Source organism: Xenopus laevis, chromosome 6L (genome assembly GCF_017654675.1).
Source record: "Xenopus laevis strain J_2021 chromosome 6L, Xenopus_laevis_v10.1, whole genome shotgun sequence".
Lineage (NCBI taxonomy): Eukaryota > Metazoa > Chordata > Amphibia > Anura > Pipidae > Xenopus > Xenopus laevis.
The window spans coordinates 22,681,030-22,698,019 of NC_054381.1; the positions used below are offsets into that span (position 1 = coordinate 22,681,030).

Below are 16,990 nucleotides of genomic sequence, written 5' to 3' on the forward strand. Positions count from 1 at the left end.
GTGATGGATGAGATGAGCACAATAGGCGCTTCTGCCTAGAATCTGCCACTCATGTCCATTTAAATATCTCAGGACAGGAGGCTAAATTTGGTTTGGCTGATGTCACCGTGCAAGTCAGAACTGGAAAGTCACATCGCTATTTACTCCATGCAAAGTTCCTAAATCCCCTATTAAAGAGATGTCTCTCTAGCAGCTCCCCGTTGTCTGCAGAACAAATTAACGACTAAGGAGAGGACAATACCGCTACATATACGGGTTTAGCCCCACATTCTGTATATGTCAACGTTCAGGAAAACATTTCCGAGACAATATTCTTTTGTAGCTATGAGCGGCAGCTGCTGAGTTACTTTCTTGCCAAGGTTAAATGATATTCCATAAATGTGAAATATAATACTACCCCCGGTGAGAAAAAGAACTTGGAATTTCACTAATTGTACTAATTTTTTTTTTTATTTGCAATGATTAAGTTGCAAATATTGCATCTTATGTTTTGAATTGTGTACCATTTCAGCAGAGAATATCTGTGCCTCTGAAAATGAGCTTCCCACATTCTTTTATGCTGATTCACAGGACATATTCTGGGCTGCTGTCTCTATACAATATACACAAACAATATAAAATAAATGACAGAGGGCTATTTATCAATTCAGAATCACATTAGCTGGCAGCATAGGAACTAATGCATTATGCATTATTACTGAATATTAATCAGCCCTCTACCATCAGATCCTATTCTAAACAACTTAATTATTCTTCACTATTTATTTTTTTACTTTTTATTTGTCTTCTACTTCTGATTCTTTCCAGCTTTTAAATGGGAGTCGCTGACCTCATCTAAAAACAAATGCTCTGTAAGGCTACAAATGTATTGTTATTGCTACTTTTTATTGCTCATCTTTCTATTCAGACTCTCTCCTATTCCTATTCCAGTCTATTATTCAATTCAATGCATGGTTGCTAGAGTAAATTGGATCCTAGCAACCAGACTGCTGAAACTGCAAACTTGAGAGCTGCTGAATAGAAAGCTAAATAACTCAACTACCATAATAAAGGAAAACCAATGGTCTCAGAATGTAATTATCTACATCATACTAAAAGTTAATTTTAAGGTGAACAACCTTTTTAATATTATTTTCAGAAGACAGTATACACTGGTTCTATTCAGCAAGAAATCCAAATAAAAGCTTTATTAATGAGGGGTCCCAGAGTATATAATTTGTTTGTTTAAAAATGGAAACCAGGGATCAAACAAATTACACTTCCTATGTGCACCTGTTATAATTAAATTCCATTAATTTGTATAAAGAAGACAAATAGGCATATTATATCATAACATTGCTAGTAAAGGCAGCAGCCTGACACAAAGTAATATAGGAGTAAAGTTATGAATAGGAACAAAAGGTGGCCGCGGACGTCCTATGGTTTAAGGCTACGGTTTTAACCATTGTAACCTCGTATAATCTGGGGGTTTATGCGCTCAGAAAGACTGGTAATCCTTTCACTGAGTGATACTAAATCATAATTATGGCTGCCAGGAAGAAAGGCTCCTTTATTCCTTATTTGCCAAACTCCGTAGGATCATTTAAAACAGCTGTGCTAAATATTTCCCTTTAATAATTCAGTCGGTGCTGCCAGAGTGTAATCAGCTTCCCTTGCTCATGCAGTCATATACCTAGCTGGAAATTATGATGATTCACAAATAATCATTAATAAGAAGATCACGGCTCAGCACTAGACCTGGGAAACTGCCTCCCACTTGCAAAATGAAGTTCATCCCGTGGGCATTAAGAAGGGACTCCCAATTTGTGCCAATGGTGGTTTTTGTTCTCACAAGTATCAGGTTGGTAAGATATGGATCTCTTTATGGAAACCCAGTGCTTTGCTTACCCTGATAATACATTAATGACCTCGTAATCCTGCATAATTGCCTTTTATATGATAATGTTCCCGAAAGGCATCTTCCCTTTAATCAGACACACTAGTTTGCAATATCTTTTGACTATGGGAAAGGCGCACAAGAATCAACTAAGGGCAGTGGCACACGGGAAAATCTCCCGAAATGCCTCTAACTACACCGACGTTTTCCGCATGATCCGACGTGCTGCGACAAAACGCAGGCGACAAAACGCATGCAACGGAAATAAGGTAAGTGAATGCACTGTCGAATGAAGTTGCATCGTTGATCCGACACGACTGTCGGATGCAGATGCTGCACGCTGCGTCTGCATCCGACAGTCGTGTCTCTTCGGATCAACGCTGTGACTTCATCCGACATTTCTCTTACCTTATTTCCGTTGCATGGGATTTGTTGCCGGCGTTTTGTAGCAGCGGGTCAGATCACGTGTAGTCCTACCCTTAGAGATAAGTTGGGCATACTGCCAGATAGAGTCCTGCGTGGGTCTATTTTTTGGAACCTGTACCTGCAACCTGCGATCCTTAACCCAGACCCCCATTCTTACCCGCTTGGACCCGCTACCTAACCCGCAAGTACCTCATCTACAACCCGGACCCGTGACCCGCTGACCATCAAGAATCAGGAAGTGCTGTCATTGAGAACCGGAAGTGACATCATCGGAAGTAGGCGTGATCAGAAAAAACTAGTAAAGATCGCTATGGAGAAGACCCGCGGCCCGAAAACCCGCAGAACCGCCGTTCCGAGTCTATACCCGCACCCGGAACTTCTACCCGCAGGCTACCGCAGGTTTTTGTGGGTAACCCACAGGGACCCGACCAGGTGCAGGACTCTACTGACAGAGATTTCAATTATTGTCAATGGAAAGCCAGGTTTTCCATTGATTTGGTTTGTCAACCGCAGCCGCGAATAAAAACACAGGCGACAAATCTTCCTGTGTGCCACTACCCTAAGGGCTATTCCACACGGGGAGATAGCCTTGCGTTTGCGGTCGCGGCGACAAAGCGCCGCGCCAGTCGCCGCGACCGGCGCAGGCGACAGTTTTGTATGGGCGCCTATGTAAAAACGCCTGTGCTAACCACACGAGGCGATGCGCTTTTCAACAGTCGCCTGAAAATGCCTCGCCAGGCTTTTTCAGGCGACTGTTGAAAAGCGCATCGCCTCGTGTGGTTAGCACAGGCGTTTTTACATAGGCGCCCATACAAAACTGTCGCCTGCGCCGGTCGCGGCGACTGGCGCGGCGCTTTGTCGCCGCGACCGCAAACGCAGGGCTATCTCCCCGTGTGGACTAGCCCTAAGAGTGAAACAGGTAAAACAGCGCATTCACTTAACCCACCCTCTGCCGGATAGCTTGGTGCAGAGTGTAGGAGGATACGGCCTCCAATAGGTCAGCTCAAGGCAAACAAATGCAGGGTTACCCCTTGCTGTTTATTAGTGCGCACGTGCAACGTGTCGGGGCAATACCCTTTATCGTGCATACAAAAAACGCTGTGCCGTTATAAAAAAAGTGACCAAATGAAACAATTTGCATACATAATTGGTGTAACCACCCACCCTGATTACTCCGTGGATAGTCCAATAGAACAGTAGGAAAAAAAATAGTCTTATGAAAAAAGCAATCCGATAAAAAGGTACACAAATCAAAGTGAAACAATTATCCCGGTGTGTAATCATGATTAGAACTTCCAGTGTATTCAGGTTTCATTTAACACGAGTACACTGGAAGTTCTAATCACGAACCAGAGCAGCATTTTATTTTCTTTCCTTATTTCTCTCCTTTCTTTGAAAGTGATGACAGTATTCCTTAAGTAAATGAGATGGCAGCGACCCAAGGGAGGACGCATTACAGAAGATAAGGAAGTTGAGAGTGACTTGGAGCAGATGAGAGAAATAATAAGGAAAGGGCCGGTGAAACTTGGCTACGGGAATGGGAATACGTGGGTGGAAATCCCCTTGGTTGGAAATAGCGCAGGCCCCGGGGAGAACACATATAAGGACATTCTGTGAAGGAAATGTTAATGAAAGAGTGGCATATATTTATCAGACGACTACATGAATGTGTTGTGCAGAGCATAAGCTCATGGCTGAATATAGCCCAGCAGATTTGTTACACTCTACACCATTTGGCCAGCAGCCAATATTAGTGACTGGTTTTCACTTGGCAACTGAACTCAAAGCCTGATCCCTTACTCAAATTGAATGATCAGAGACACTTTTCATTACATAGAATTACAGCATCAGGGCAATTACATTGGAAAAATAATCAATCTAGTTAAAGAAAATGCTGTTTGGGGACCATTGAAGTTCTACAGACTGTATCTGGGCCAAAGGGAATAAGTGACCTTGAACTACAACCCCCAGCACCACAAAAACTGGAGAGCAATGTGTTCATGTTCACCAGTTTAAAAGGACAGTACACATCCTTTGTGATCAACCAATAGGACTTGGACTGAAGAATATTGCCTATTCTTTTCATTACTTCACCTTCAATTTGGCTCTTTCTGGTTCAGCCACACCTTATCACAAAGCCTACAAAGGCTGCAGGATAGAACTTGTTTATTCAGAACTCATGATCTCCGTTTAAACAAATTACCCTCTTTACAAAGGAGCATGAGTTCAGGAGAAAACAAAACAATTTTCCATCAGCTCCTTAAAATTGTAAATAATCTAAATAGTATGCTCATATTTAGCAAAGCTGTATATACAGTAGGTGTATACTGCCCTCCAAGATTGCAGATCATTTTAATGACAATCCACTACCATTTAACAGGTCGCTTTCCAGGGCTTTATGTTTAGATCTGTTTAGATACAAATTTCAGAAAAAATCAAAAACTTTATTCCATCAAACAACTTAGTTTTAAATAGGGATGCACCGAACCCAGGATTCGATTCGGGATTCACCCAGGATTCGGCCTTTTTCAGTAGGATTCCGCCGAACCGAAACGAATCTGAATCCTAATTTGCATATGCAAATTAGGGGTGGGAAGGGAAATCGCGTGACTTTTTGTCACAAAACAAGGAAGTAAAAAAATGTTTTCCCCTTCCCACCCCTAATTTGCATATGCAAATTAGGATTCGGTTTAGTATTGCGCCAAATCTTTTGCGAAAGATTCGGGGGTTCGGCCGAATCCGAAATAGTGGATTCGGTGCATCCCTAGTTTTAAATGTAACTTTTAAAAGGAAAGTCAAGCTTCAGCCTAAAATATAGTGTTAAGAGGCATCAGTTAATATGCAAGTACAGGTATGGGACCGGTTATACAGAATGCTCAGCCCTGGGTTTTTCTGGATAATGTATCTTTCTGTAATTTGGATCTTCATACATTAAATCTACTAGAAAATCATATAAACATTAAATGTACCCAGTAGGCTGGTTTTGCTTCCAATAAGGATTAATTATATTTTAGTTGGGATAAATTACCAGCTATTGTTTTATTATTACAGAGAAAAAGGGAATGATTTTTAAAAAATCTGGATTATTTTGAAAGAATGGAGCCTGTGGGAGACGGCCATTCGGCAATTCTGAGCTTTCTGGATAACGGGTTTCCAGATAACGGATCTTATACGTACTTCTGATGCTTTTTATGTTTTTTTAGGGGCGGAAGAAAATCCAGCTGTAAGTGATTATTTATATATTTTATGTTTTTTCTCTGAAGGAGAAATTCCCCTATAACCAGCAATTGTGACTGCCTCCCTACAACAGGAATTCCTGTCTGTGCTTATTCCTCTGTACACACACGTCAATCTATTCTTTTCCAAGATTCTCGTCATACCTGCTTCTGAAGTGGGATCAGATCGAAGGCAGAAATCCAAACGGGACTTTTTCAGTAAAATAGAAGAACTAAAGAGAAAAACAAAACAAAAAAATCAGCTTGTTTTAAATGTATAATACTGGACTGTACAAGCAGGGGGCGCTGTTACACAAGAACAATGAGCCTATTGCAGAACAAAGAGCCTATTCTGGAAGGAATGCCCTATAATAATGCACAGCTATTTGTATCATCACTTCTCAAAGTCCCCGTGCTGCTAAGCGTTGGGAAATCAAGCTCCTACAAGACCTACAGGCATGTTGTCATACGTACCCCAGCCTGGAATGAGGGCAGCATATCTGAAAGCATTTAAGCCTCTGAATTCATGAACATGAAAAAACAAGTATAGAGGAGAGCTTTTTATCAAGAGAACGAAAAAAGTGTCAGTGTAAATTTGTACAAAAGAATGCTATAGCTCGCTAGGACAAGGGCCACAACACCTGCCAACAGCTTTTAAGGGGGATAAAAAAGCTTTTTTGGTTTAAATAAAAACAAAAAAACTAATGGTATTTCCCCCTACCATCAAGCAGATTTCAGTGCATTACAAAGATTTTACAAAACAATTGTATTGTGTCAACTGGATTTCTTGACCTTTTATATAGAAACTGCTTTTGCCCCCCCTGATTAGTTTTAGATTGCATCATCTCCTTTTTATTATTGCTGTAGCAGGGGAGCAACATCCCATAGTGTCTCTATATTACAGGGGTCACAGTGCTCCCCATTATACAGCCTGGCATTTTTGATTGCTGAATCAAGCATTAGGAACAGCTCAAGCAGAATTATTCTGCACAAAAAGTTCTGTTCTTTGTCGCCTTTGGGGCTCTACTTACAGTGGAATGGAAGGATAATCTGCCTGATTCAGCCTTAAAGGGGTTGTTCATCTTTAAATTAACTTTTAGGGTCAGGGCACACAGGCAGATTTGGGAGATTAGTCCACTTCTTCGGGGCGACTAATCTCCCCGAACTGCCTTTCGCCAGCTATAATGGAAATCGCCGGCGGGAAGGCACTTGGAGCAATTCGTTTTCCAAAGTCGCCCGAAGTTGCCTCACGAGAAAACTTTGAGCGACTTCAGAAAACTAATCGCTCCGAGTTCCATCCTGCCGGAGATTTACATTCTAGCCAGCAGGAAGGCAGGGATAGCCAGTTCTGGGAGATTAGTCGCCCCGAAGAAGAGGAGATTTGTCGCCAAGCGACTAATCTCCCCAAATCTGCCTGTGTGCCCTGACCCTTAGTATGATGTAGAGGGTGATATAAGAAGTAAATTTACAATTAGTTTTCATGTTTCATTATTTGTTGTTTTTGAGATATTTAGCAACATTCCAGTTTGCAATTTCAGCAATCTGGTTGCTAGGGTCCAAATTACCCTAGCAACCATAGATTTGAACAAGAGACTGAAATATTTGACTAATAAAAAGTCAGAAGGAGGCAAATAATTCAAAAACTATAAAAAAGAAAAAGAAAAAATGAAGACCAATTGAAAAGTTGCTTAGAATTAGCCATTCTATAACATACTAAAAGTTGACCTAAAGGTAAACAACCCGTTTAATGCCCAGCCCACTATATGCACCTGAGAGTAGAGTTTTGTCTGTTCATTCAGTAGGGAAAATCTGATCATCCAGCACCAGTTATAGGGACCCCACAACCTACTACAGAAATCTGTTAGTTCAGTCCAGTGCATTGAACAGAACACCAGGAAACTAAGCTATTGGGTGTCATATAAAATATACAGGAACAGAACCTACATTTTAATAAAGAAAGAGTCCAGTCTATTAACCCAACGACCCAGTCTTTCCCACTTCTCTAATTTACACAACCACAGCATCCAGATCTTTGTATCTGCCTATGTGATAAACTTTCATCTAGCCCATGGCTTCCCCTTTATATACATTCACATGTATCCCTTTAGTTGTAATTATTATGTACATTAAATGCCTGTGCCAACTGCTAGCGGTGATTAACCATACAGTCGTGCCAGCCAACCAGGAATGAAGTGTTTGAGTCAGCAATATATAAAGTATACACTCGACAACGTATACACTCGACAACGTATACAGTCTACAAAGTATACAATCTACAAAGTATACACTCTACAAAGTATACACTCTACAAAGTATACAGTCCACAAAGTATACACTCTACAAAGTAGAACATGCTCCCAACATGGCAATAAACAGGTTAAACTCATGGTGAAGAAAATTGCAGTTGAGGGCAATCAGAAAGGATAAATGCTTAAAACGGTGGCGGGATGAAGAAGGCAGGGCTGAAACTGAATCAAAAGGCTAAGTCATTCCTGGCCATGAGCCAGAGAGCAAGGCACACAATGGGCAGTCCTTAACCAGCTGTATGGAAAATAGACCCAAAGCTTTCATTTGACAGATAAACAGGGGCATCACAAAGGGTGTCCTTATACAGTACAAAGCTCCCCAGGATAGACAAAGAACTATAAAGCAACTACTGAAGCGTACAAGAAACAAAAACGTGTGCACGTGGGAAGGTGTCGCCAAACCCAAATACACCTGTAACAAGAATAACTGCAGCCCTCCCATATCACCAAAGCTTGGACCTGTGATGGTCCCTTCTGAATCCAAAGTTCTACAAGCCAATGTATATACATAGTCAGACAGAAAATCTCACATGACTCCACCATGGAACCTGTGTCTGGTCTTCAGATGTGCTGGAGGTTACACATAACCAGGTTACAAAGTTCTTACGTTTTTAATTGAGAATGAACCACCACCAAGATCAGCCTGGGTTTTTTGTCTGGATAACTACATAGGTGCCAAGTGTTTGTACTGGAAGAACTCTACTGCCTTGTACTTATAGGGGTCAGTGTATACCAACAAAAGGGGCCAGGCACTCTGGGAAATCCACAGAAATGCAAAAATACTTTATTGAAGTTGGATTACAAAATAAGCACCTCCAATGGCCTTACACATTTCATGCCATGGTGCTCATGTGCCTAATGGGCACTAAACGGGCATTTCTATTAAAACAATGTATTTCTCCTATTTGAAGCCGCACACCTCCCCTCACATGCTTGTTTCATCCATAATAAGATCCATTATAAGAAAGCTTGGCAGAAGCTACCAGGCCCTGCAGCATATTCATTTGTGGACCCCCACCCACCATATATAGGGAAATATATTCTTTTTGGAAATTACATATTGAAACTTCTCATTAGTCAGAACCCCAAAGTGCCCCTCCCCCCACAGGCAGCAACTGAGTCTGTAAGTAATTGTTTATCCCCCTAAAACTTGGCTTTCCACTTTTAAATTAACTTTTAGTATGATGCAAATAAGGAAATTCTGAGACAACTGCCAATTGTTTTACATTCTTTTTATTATTTATGGTTTTTGAGTTATTTAGCTTTTTATTCGGCAGCTCTCCAGTTTGCAATTTCAGCAATCTGGTTGCTAGGATCCAAATTACCCTAGCAACCATACATTGATTTTAATAAGAGACTGGAATATGAATAGGGGGGAACACCAAGGATTGGTAATAAAAAGTACTTACAGAGCATTTGTTTTTTTTAAATGGGATCAGATACCCCCACTTGAAAGTTAAAAGGAATTCGAAAAAGGGAAATAATTCAAAAACTAGAAAGAAAAAATGTAGACCAATTGAAAAGTTACTTGGAATTACCCGTTCTTAAACATACTAAAAGTTAAAGTAAAGGTGGACCACACTTTTAATGGCACTCAATCATATTCTATAGGACGAGGGCATTGTGAACAATTGCAGCTTAGGATGAGACAGTTTATTTAGTGACAGACTATACGGCATCAAAAGGAAAAAAAAGACTTAGCAGAATCAAACCTTCATTAACAATAAACGCTTTCAACATGGCTCCATTACTCTGCAAACTGACAGTGTGACTCACAGTAAACCAACATGAAAAGACTCTTCATCTTAAAGGTCATGGGAAACCAAGTTTGGCTCTGGCCCAGAACATCACAGTAAATATAATGTTGCAAAAGCACATCCGACCAACCCTCCTCTCTCACAACCTGGTCACCAAGTGGCCAACACAGAGCCAAAGTGTAGCCAAGTTACTGCTTAATAAAGAGCAAACCGATGCCTGCCAATCATATATATATATATCCTTGAAAAAGGTCCCAGTGAGGACCGAAACGTTGGAAAATGAACCTGTGAATAAAGACACTTTTATTTCACTGAATTTGAACGAGTGCGGGTCCTGCTTACTGAATTGTATTACACTTTGACCAACGCACCAACATCGATTGAAACAAATCCGGAAGGAGTGCGTCCACTGAACCGACAGTATATATATATATATATATATATATATATATATATATATATATATATATATATATATATATATATATATATATATATATATATATATATATATATATATATATATATATATATATATATATATATAAAAATCAAGGTGTGTATTACATTGCATTTAGTTCCAGCAAACGCTGCATTGGTTGGTGCCAGCTTCCTTTATTATTTCCAGGGAAATGGACACGCGCTCTGCATTGAAGATTTAATACCAAAAAGGTCTAAGAAATATGCAACAAAGAAATATCTTGGCCGCTCAGAACTGAAGAATGTAGAACAGGGTCCCCCAACCTTTTTTACCCTTGAGCAACAATCAAATATAAAGAGAGTTGGGGAGCAACACAAGCAGGACAAATGTCCCTTGGTGGTGCAAAATAAGGGCTGTGATTGGCTGTTTGGTAACCCCTATGTGGACTGTCATCCTACAGGAGGCTCTGTTTGGCAGTACACCTGGTTTTTATGCAACCAAAACTTGCCTCCAAGCCAGGAATTAGAAAAAAAAAGTACCAGCTTTGAGGCCACCGACAAAAACATCCAAGGGGTTGGTGAGCAACATGTTGCATGCGAGCCACTGGTTGGGGACCACAGATCGAGAACATACAGTAGTTCATCTCTTATCTCAACAATTTCAAACAGGGGGAATGTAATAACAGGTGCAAAGGCTGCATTAGGTCTACCATGTGATCAGACTGTTCAAGTCTTTAAAGCCCCGTCTCTTAAGGTGGCCGATATCGGTCGTTTGGACCAATTTGACAGCTTATCTGCCCGTGACCGCTTATCTGGCCACAATATCGATCGGGAAGGTTTGATTTTTACCGACGACCCGTCGGAGCCCCTTGATGTATCGTAATTCGATCGTTCGACCATACGGCCGAACGTTAAAATTACCCCCGATATAGCCATGCCGTTAGTGGCATATTGGGGAAAGATCCGCTCATGTCGCCAAACGAGCGGATCTTTGAGTCTATGGCCAGCTTTAACCTTGGGTGCCCAGATGTTGCAAAACTACAAGTTCCAGCATGTCTTGATTCTATGTTGAGCATTGCAACATCGGGGAACCCAAGATAAAGAATCAGCTTCTCTCAATTCCACATCTGCTGATGGCCCATCTACGAGCCGAGAGTGGGCATCAGCAGAGGAAATTTTGCCCCTACCCACTGCCCAAATATCATTTATGCCAACCTTAAAGGAGTTGTTCACCTTTAAATTAACACTTCGTATTACGTAGAGAATGATATTCTAAGACAATCTGCAATTGGTTTTGATATTATTTGTGGTTTGTTATTTAGCTTTTCATTCAGCAGCTCTCCAGTTTGCCATATCAGCAATATGGTGGCTAGGGTCCAAATTTCCCTAGCAACCATGCATTGATTTAAATAAGAGACTGGAATATGAATAGGAGAGGCCTGAATAGAAAGATGAGTAATACAAAGTAAGGAAAAAAATGGCTGACTCCAATCTAAAATCATTAAATCTCATCCAATTGTCTAAAGCAACAAGCTATAGTTGTGCTTAAAAATGATAGTGACGGAAAAAACAACTACTAGGTTATAGCTCACCGAGTAGGAAAATTGACCTGGGTGTATAAACCCCCTCGTCCGACACTTGAACGAACAACCAATTGGACTTTATGGAATATATTGTATATAAGTCAGCAGAGCTTACACGCACCGTGTTGACAAGATGGCCTGGGTGCCGTGCCCCGAACCCGTTGCTTAGGTAAACTGTAATCAAGGAACTAGTTGAGCATGCACTCCTGCAGCAAAGGTGATTGAGGTAAATTGAGGTAAAACTTTTACCTTTTAACATGAAGAAATAAAGCTTGAAGTATTACCTCAATCACCTTGGCTGCAGGAGTGCGTGCACAACTATTTTCGTAATACAAAGTAGCAATAACAATAAATATGTGGCCTTATAGAACTTTTGTTTTTTAGATAGAGTCAGTGACCCCCCCCCCATTTGAAAGCTGGATAGAGTCAGAACAAAAGGCAAATAAACAACTATAGAAAATAATGAAGGCCAATTGAAAAGTTTATTAGAATTAGCCATTCTACAACATACTAAAAGTTAAACGTGAACCACCCCTTTAAGGGGAATTTCTCAGCCAAGACAGCACCTGACTCCCCCCAACCCGAACCTCGCCTGCTCTGCCCAGTTTATTTATAGACCCGCGCCCGCCCCTGCGTCACAAAAGGGGCGAGACAGGTGCGAGTCTATAAGTTACTTTCTATGAACCCAGTAAGCCTGGTACTTTAAGGGGAAATAAATAAATGGCACTCCTTATAAATATAATATAAATATTAATAATATTTATAATATATATTTTTAAATATATATTTTCCCTGCAATAAAACAAAACAAATAGATCAATATTGACCCTTTCAGAAATGAGATTGTTCTTTTTCAGATTCACCATAAATGATTTTACTCGTTAACTAATCAGACTTGAAATTTCTTTGTTAAAAACTAGCACGAGAGCAACAGTCGTGGCAGCCCTTAAATAAAAAATTATTTATTTATTTTTTTGCTCCATTTTTCCTTTGGATTCACCTAATGGAAATATTCACACAAGTGCTCGGATTTCAGAAAGCTCATTCAGATAATGAATGCTAATAACATTAAAATCATTAAAGGAAAACCAAACCCTACAAATCAATATGGCTAAAAATGTAATTTTAAATACTGAACTTATTGCACCAGCCTAAAGTTTCAGCTTGTCAATAGCAGCAATGATCCAGGACTTCAAACTTGTCACAGGGAGTCACCATCTTGGAAAGTGTCTGTGACACTCACATGCTCAGTGGGCTCTGAGCAGCTGTTGAGAAGCTAAGCTTAGGGGTCGTCACTAATTATCAAGCAGAAAATGAGGTTGGTCTGTAATATAACCTGATGCTACAGGGCTGATTATTAAATTTTGATGCTAATTGCACTGGTTTCTGTGCTGCCATGTAGTAATTATCTGTATTAATCACTAATCAGCCTTATATTGTGACATTTCTATTCTATGTGTACTGTATATTGTGAGTGGGTCCCTAAGCTCAGTAAGTGACAGCAGCACAGAGCATGTGCAGTGAATCAGCAGAAAAGAAGATGGGGAGCTACTGGGGTATCTTTGGAGACACAGATCTTTACTGCTAAAGGGCTGTGGTTGCCTTGGGCTGGTACAGAAGCCCAAAACATAATGTCTTTAGTTAAGATTTACCGGTAGTTCTCCTTTAAACAGTATATTAGAAAGTTGCTTAGTATGACATTTTCCTTTATAAGGCAAATTTTTATTTTTGGCTTTGTATCCCCTTTAAGCAGACAGTGAAGCAATAGAGGTTCAGATGCAGTCGGGATTCAGGGCTGATCGTACTTAATAAATACTTGGCCGGCACAAAGGTACTGAGCAGCAAGTGGGATGCTGGTCTGTAAGCTCTGGGAAACAATGAGATTTTCCACTGGCTTTAATTGATGTGCTGGCAACATTTATTAGTGAATGACTTGCCAGAATATCCAGGCAGAAAGGGAACAATAGGCTTTGCTACATCTGCACAAGATGCTGAAATTAAGGGTTCTTTCCACCCCCAAATATGAATACTTGGCACAGGAACACAGGCGCTCCTCCCAGTACTTACAGGCCATTATTTTTATTTATGTCCATTGCATTTATGAAGCCTGATGTGATACAATGCCGCTCCTTTCCCCTGGACTTGTACAATTTCTACCTACGCAGAATATTATTCATATTTATAAAGGTCTGTCTCGAGATAAAGCTTGCGTTCTCCTCTAATCCAGCTTTCAAATGGGGGTCACTGACCCCATCTAAAAAACAAATGCTTTGTAAGGCTACAAATGTAATGTTATTGCTACTTTTTATTTCTCGTCTTTGTATTCAGACCTCTCCTATTCATATACCAGTCTCTTATTCAAATCAGTGCATTGTTGCTAGGGGAATAAAAAGCTACAAATAAAAACCAATTGCAAATTGTCTCAGAATATCACTCTCTACATCATACTAAATGCTAACTGAAAGGTGAACAACCCATTTAACTGGGTGTCCTTTGGTTGATAACTGGGTGTAGGTCATGGCATGGCTGGGACATTCTGGGTGCATGGTAAAAAAAAACCCACTCTGGTGGAGCAGGTTCCCTACAATAGTACCCTAGGCCAGTGTAGATTTCAGTGAAGAGGAGCACAAACTTAGGGTCACTTGGGGTACGTAAAGATTGCCACCTCCCCGGCAATTTAGCGCATTCTCCTTTAAAGGTGACAATAAGGTAGAATCACTGGGGGGGGGGGGGTGCTAGACGCCCAGCAGTGATTCTAATTGATTACTTCCTCCCTGGGAACGGGACTCCCCCTTCTTCAAAAAAATACTACTCTGGCCGAGGGGTCTTTACTTGTGAGCGTCAGTCTGTCATTTATTATTCTGTACCCCAAGCACCCCCTGGCCCAACCTAGATGAACGCTTGCACAGTATAGAGCTTCCTTGCCATGTTCTGTACTGCTCATGGGTCAGGTAAAATAGGCACAGGGAATGCCTGGGATACAGGACAAATTGTGGAACAGCATTTGCAAGTAAAATCCCTGGATAATTGCTTTTTTCCCCCCACCCCATTTGTTTAACAGATAACCTAAATCTAACTGCAGTGGGGCTTGCAACTGCCACCTTCAGTTGCATCTAAGGTTACCTTTTGCCAGCAGGAGACTGGGCAGACAGATGCTGTCAGGGGCCAGCGGTTGCCGAGCCGGAGACATGTCCATGGCATTAGGGTTATGACGTGGCAATCACTGATTGGCTGATCGCAACACTATTCATTTAAAAGACCTGTCTGGATTTCTTAATTTGGAAATCTAGACAGGCAAGTGGTAACCCTAGTTGTATCTGTCTCCCTGGCAGTCATTGCTGAGCAGGAACATGTACAGTACATAACGGATCTTGTCCTGGCCTTTGTTGCACATGCTCCTGGTTGGCAAACACTAAAAAGGGAAGCAGATCAGGGGTCCAACGGATTGAAGAAGATAGCATAGATTGTCCTTATTGGGCCAAGGGCATTATTTTTAACCTGCTGCAAGTAGATGGAGCAGAATGGTTCTGGTTACATAGTGAAAGAGGCCATACACATTAAAGGTGGCCATAGACGTAGAGATCCGATCGAGTGGCTCTCCCCGATATGCCCACATTGAAGTGGGTGATATCGGGCTGATCCAATTGTGGGCCCTAGGGCCCAACGATCAGGATCAGAACGAGGGCCAAATGGGCAATCGGATTGCATGACAGCATCAAAGACTTTCGGCCCAGTATCGATCGAGAAAGTCCGTTGGGGGGCTCTACACACGGGCCGATAAATCACCAAAACCCAATTTGGCCACCAACATTCTGCTGATCTGATAGTTTGTCCCTTAGGCCCAAACCTAAAAAAAGATTAGCTGCCCCTAACGGGCCTGAATCAGTAGAAAATCTACCCGTGTGTCGCCAACTTTACATAATATGTCCAATAAACAATCCTTTTCTATGCCCAGCTTTATAGCAATCTCTACAGAACTGACTGGCATACTGTATTCCATATTTTGCTTATTAAAAAAGCAGACTCAACTACTAACTCCATCTATAACCTGGTCTGTTTTGTGCAAGGTTGACTAACCATATAAATTTAGAAAAAAAATTATATATACTAAATAAAATATAGTAAATTAAAACAATGAAGCAGGGAGCAGAGCAGGGCAGCAGGTATCGCCTACAGCTATTATTTTGTGTTTTTTCCCAGCTACTGAATGAACTTCAGACAATACAGAACGGTGGTTTCCAACCTGTACAAAGCACCAAATAAGGCCACAGCCAGTGTGCGAGAGCTGCACAACCAGCCAAGGCTGAAGGAGATCCAGTTATACAAATCTACCCCCCCGGTAAGTGTCAGCAGCGCGGCTCAACATATACCACCGACTGCTCTCAGTAAGATAATTGCAAACAACTGATTTTTTAAAATTTGCTAATCCTTTACGGGTATGGGATCTGTCCAAAGAAAGGCTGTCTCCCATAGAATCAATTTTATCCAAATTTGAAGAAAAAAAAAAAAAAAAAAAAAGAAAACCATCACCTTTTTTCTGTATTAATAATACCTTGTACTTGATCCCAGCTAAGATATAATTGAACATTATCGGAAGCAAAACCAGCCTATTGGGTTTATTTAATGTTTACATGATCCTCTAGTAGACTTAGTTATGAAGATCCAAATTATGGAAAGATCCATTATCAGGAAAACGCCAGGTCTCAACCATTCTGGTTAACAGGTCCAATACCTGTATTAAGTTATTACCAGCACTTGTTACAGAACACAATAATTAGCTGTATTCTTTAATGGGTACAGCCTTAATCTACTACATCTTTCCAGCTTTCAAATGGGGTCCCTGGCAGCCAAAATCTATTGCTCAGTTTTATTGTTACTTTTTATTCCTTATTTTTCTGTTCAGTCCCTATCCTATTCATTTTACAGTATCTCATTCTAAAGGTCTGGTTGCTATGGTAGACAAAAACCTAGTAGCTGCAGAGATCCCAAACTGGAGAGCTGCTGAACAAAAAAAAATAACTGAAAAACCACAAAAACTTATTGCAAATTATCAGTTTATCCATGTCTATGTCCTACTAACAGTTAATTTAAAGGTGAACAACCCCTTTTAGACCACCACAATAAGCAGTGATCGGACTGGGACACCAGGGGCACATCCAAAAACCTTAGACCAGGGGCCCACTCTCAGTACTAATATTCTTCATCTCTTTAATCAACCTCTATTCTTCTAGTCTGTTCTCTTTATGCTTTAATCAGTTATTCCACCTATTTAGCCTCTTTGTTCTCATGGAAATAGGGAATGGCCATGAAATAGGCCAAATGTTTAGCAGCATGACACCTGGGCCCACCGGGAGTTTTCCAGGTATCCCGGTGGGCCAGTCCGACACGGACAATAAGGCCCGTCTTT

General features: G+C 40.9%; 1 protein-coding gene across 3 annotated transcripts in view; it reads right to left on the minus strand.

Annotated features, from left to right (window-relative positions):
• svil.L (supervillin L homeolog) overlaps window positions 1-16,990 on the minus strand; it is a 196,560-nt gene that overhangs the window by 142,709 nt on the left and 36,861 nt on the right. For all 3 annotated transcript variants that reach the window (XM_041565829.1, XM_041565826.1, XM_041565828.1), the window contains exon 2: window positions 5,683-5,750. In XM_041565829.1, the coding sequence (XP_041421763.1) occupies window positions 5,683-5,750 (68 nt within the window). The remainder of the gene's footprint in view (window positions 1-5,682; window positions 5,751-16,990) is intronic.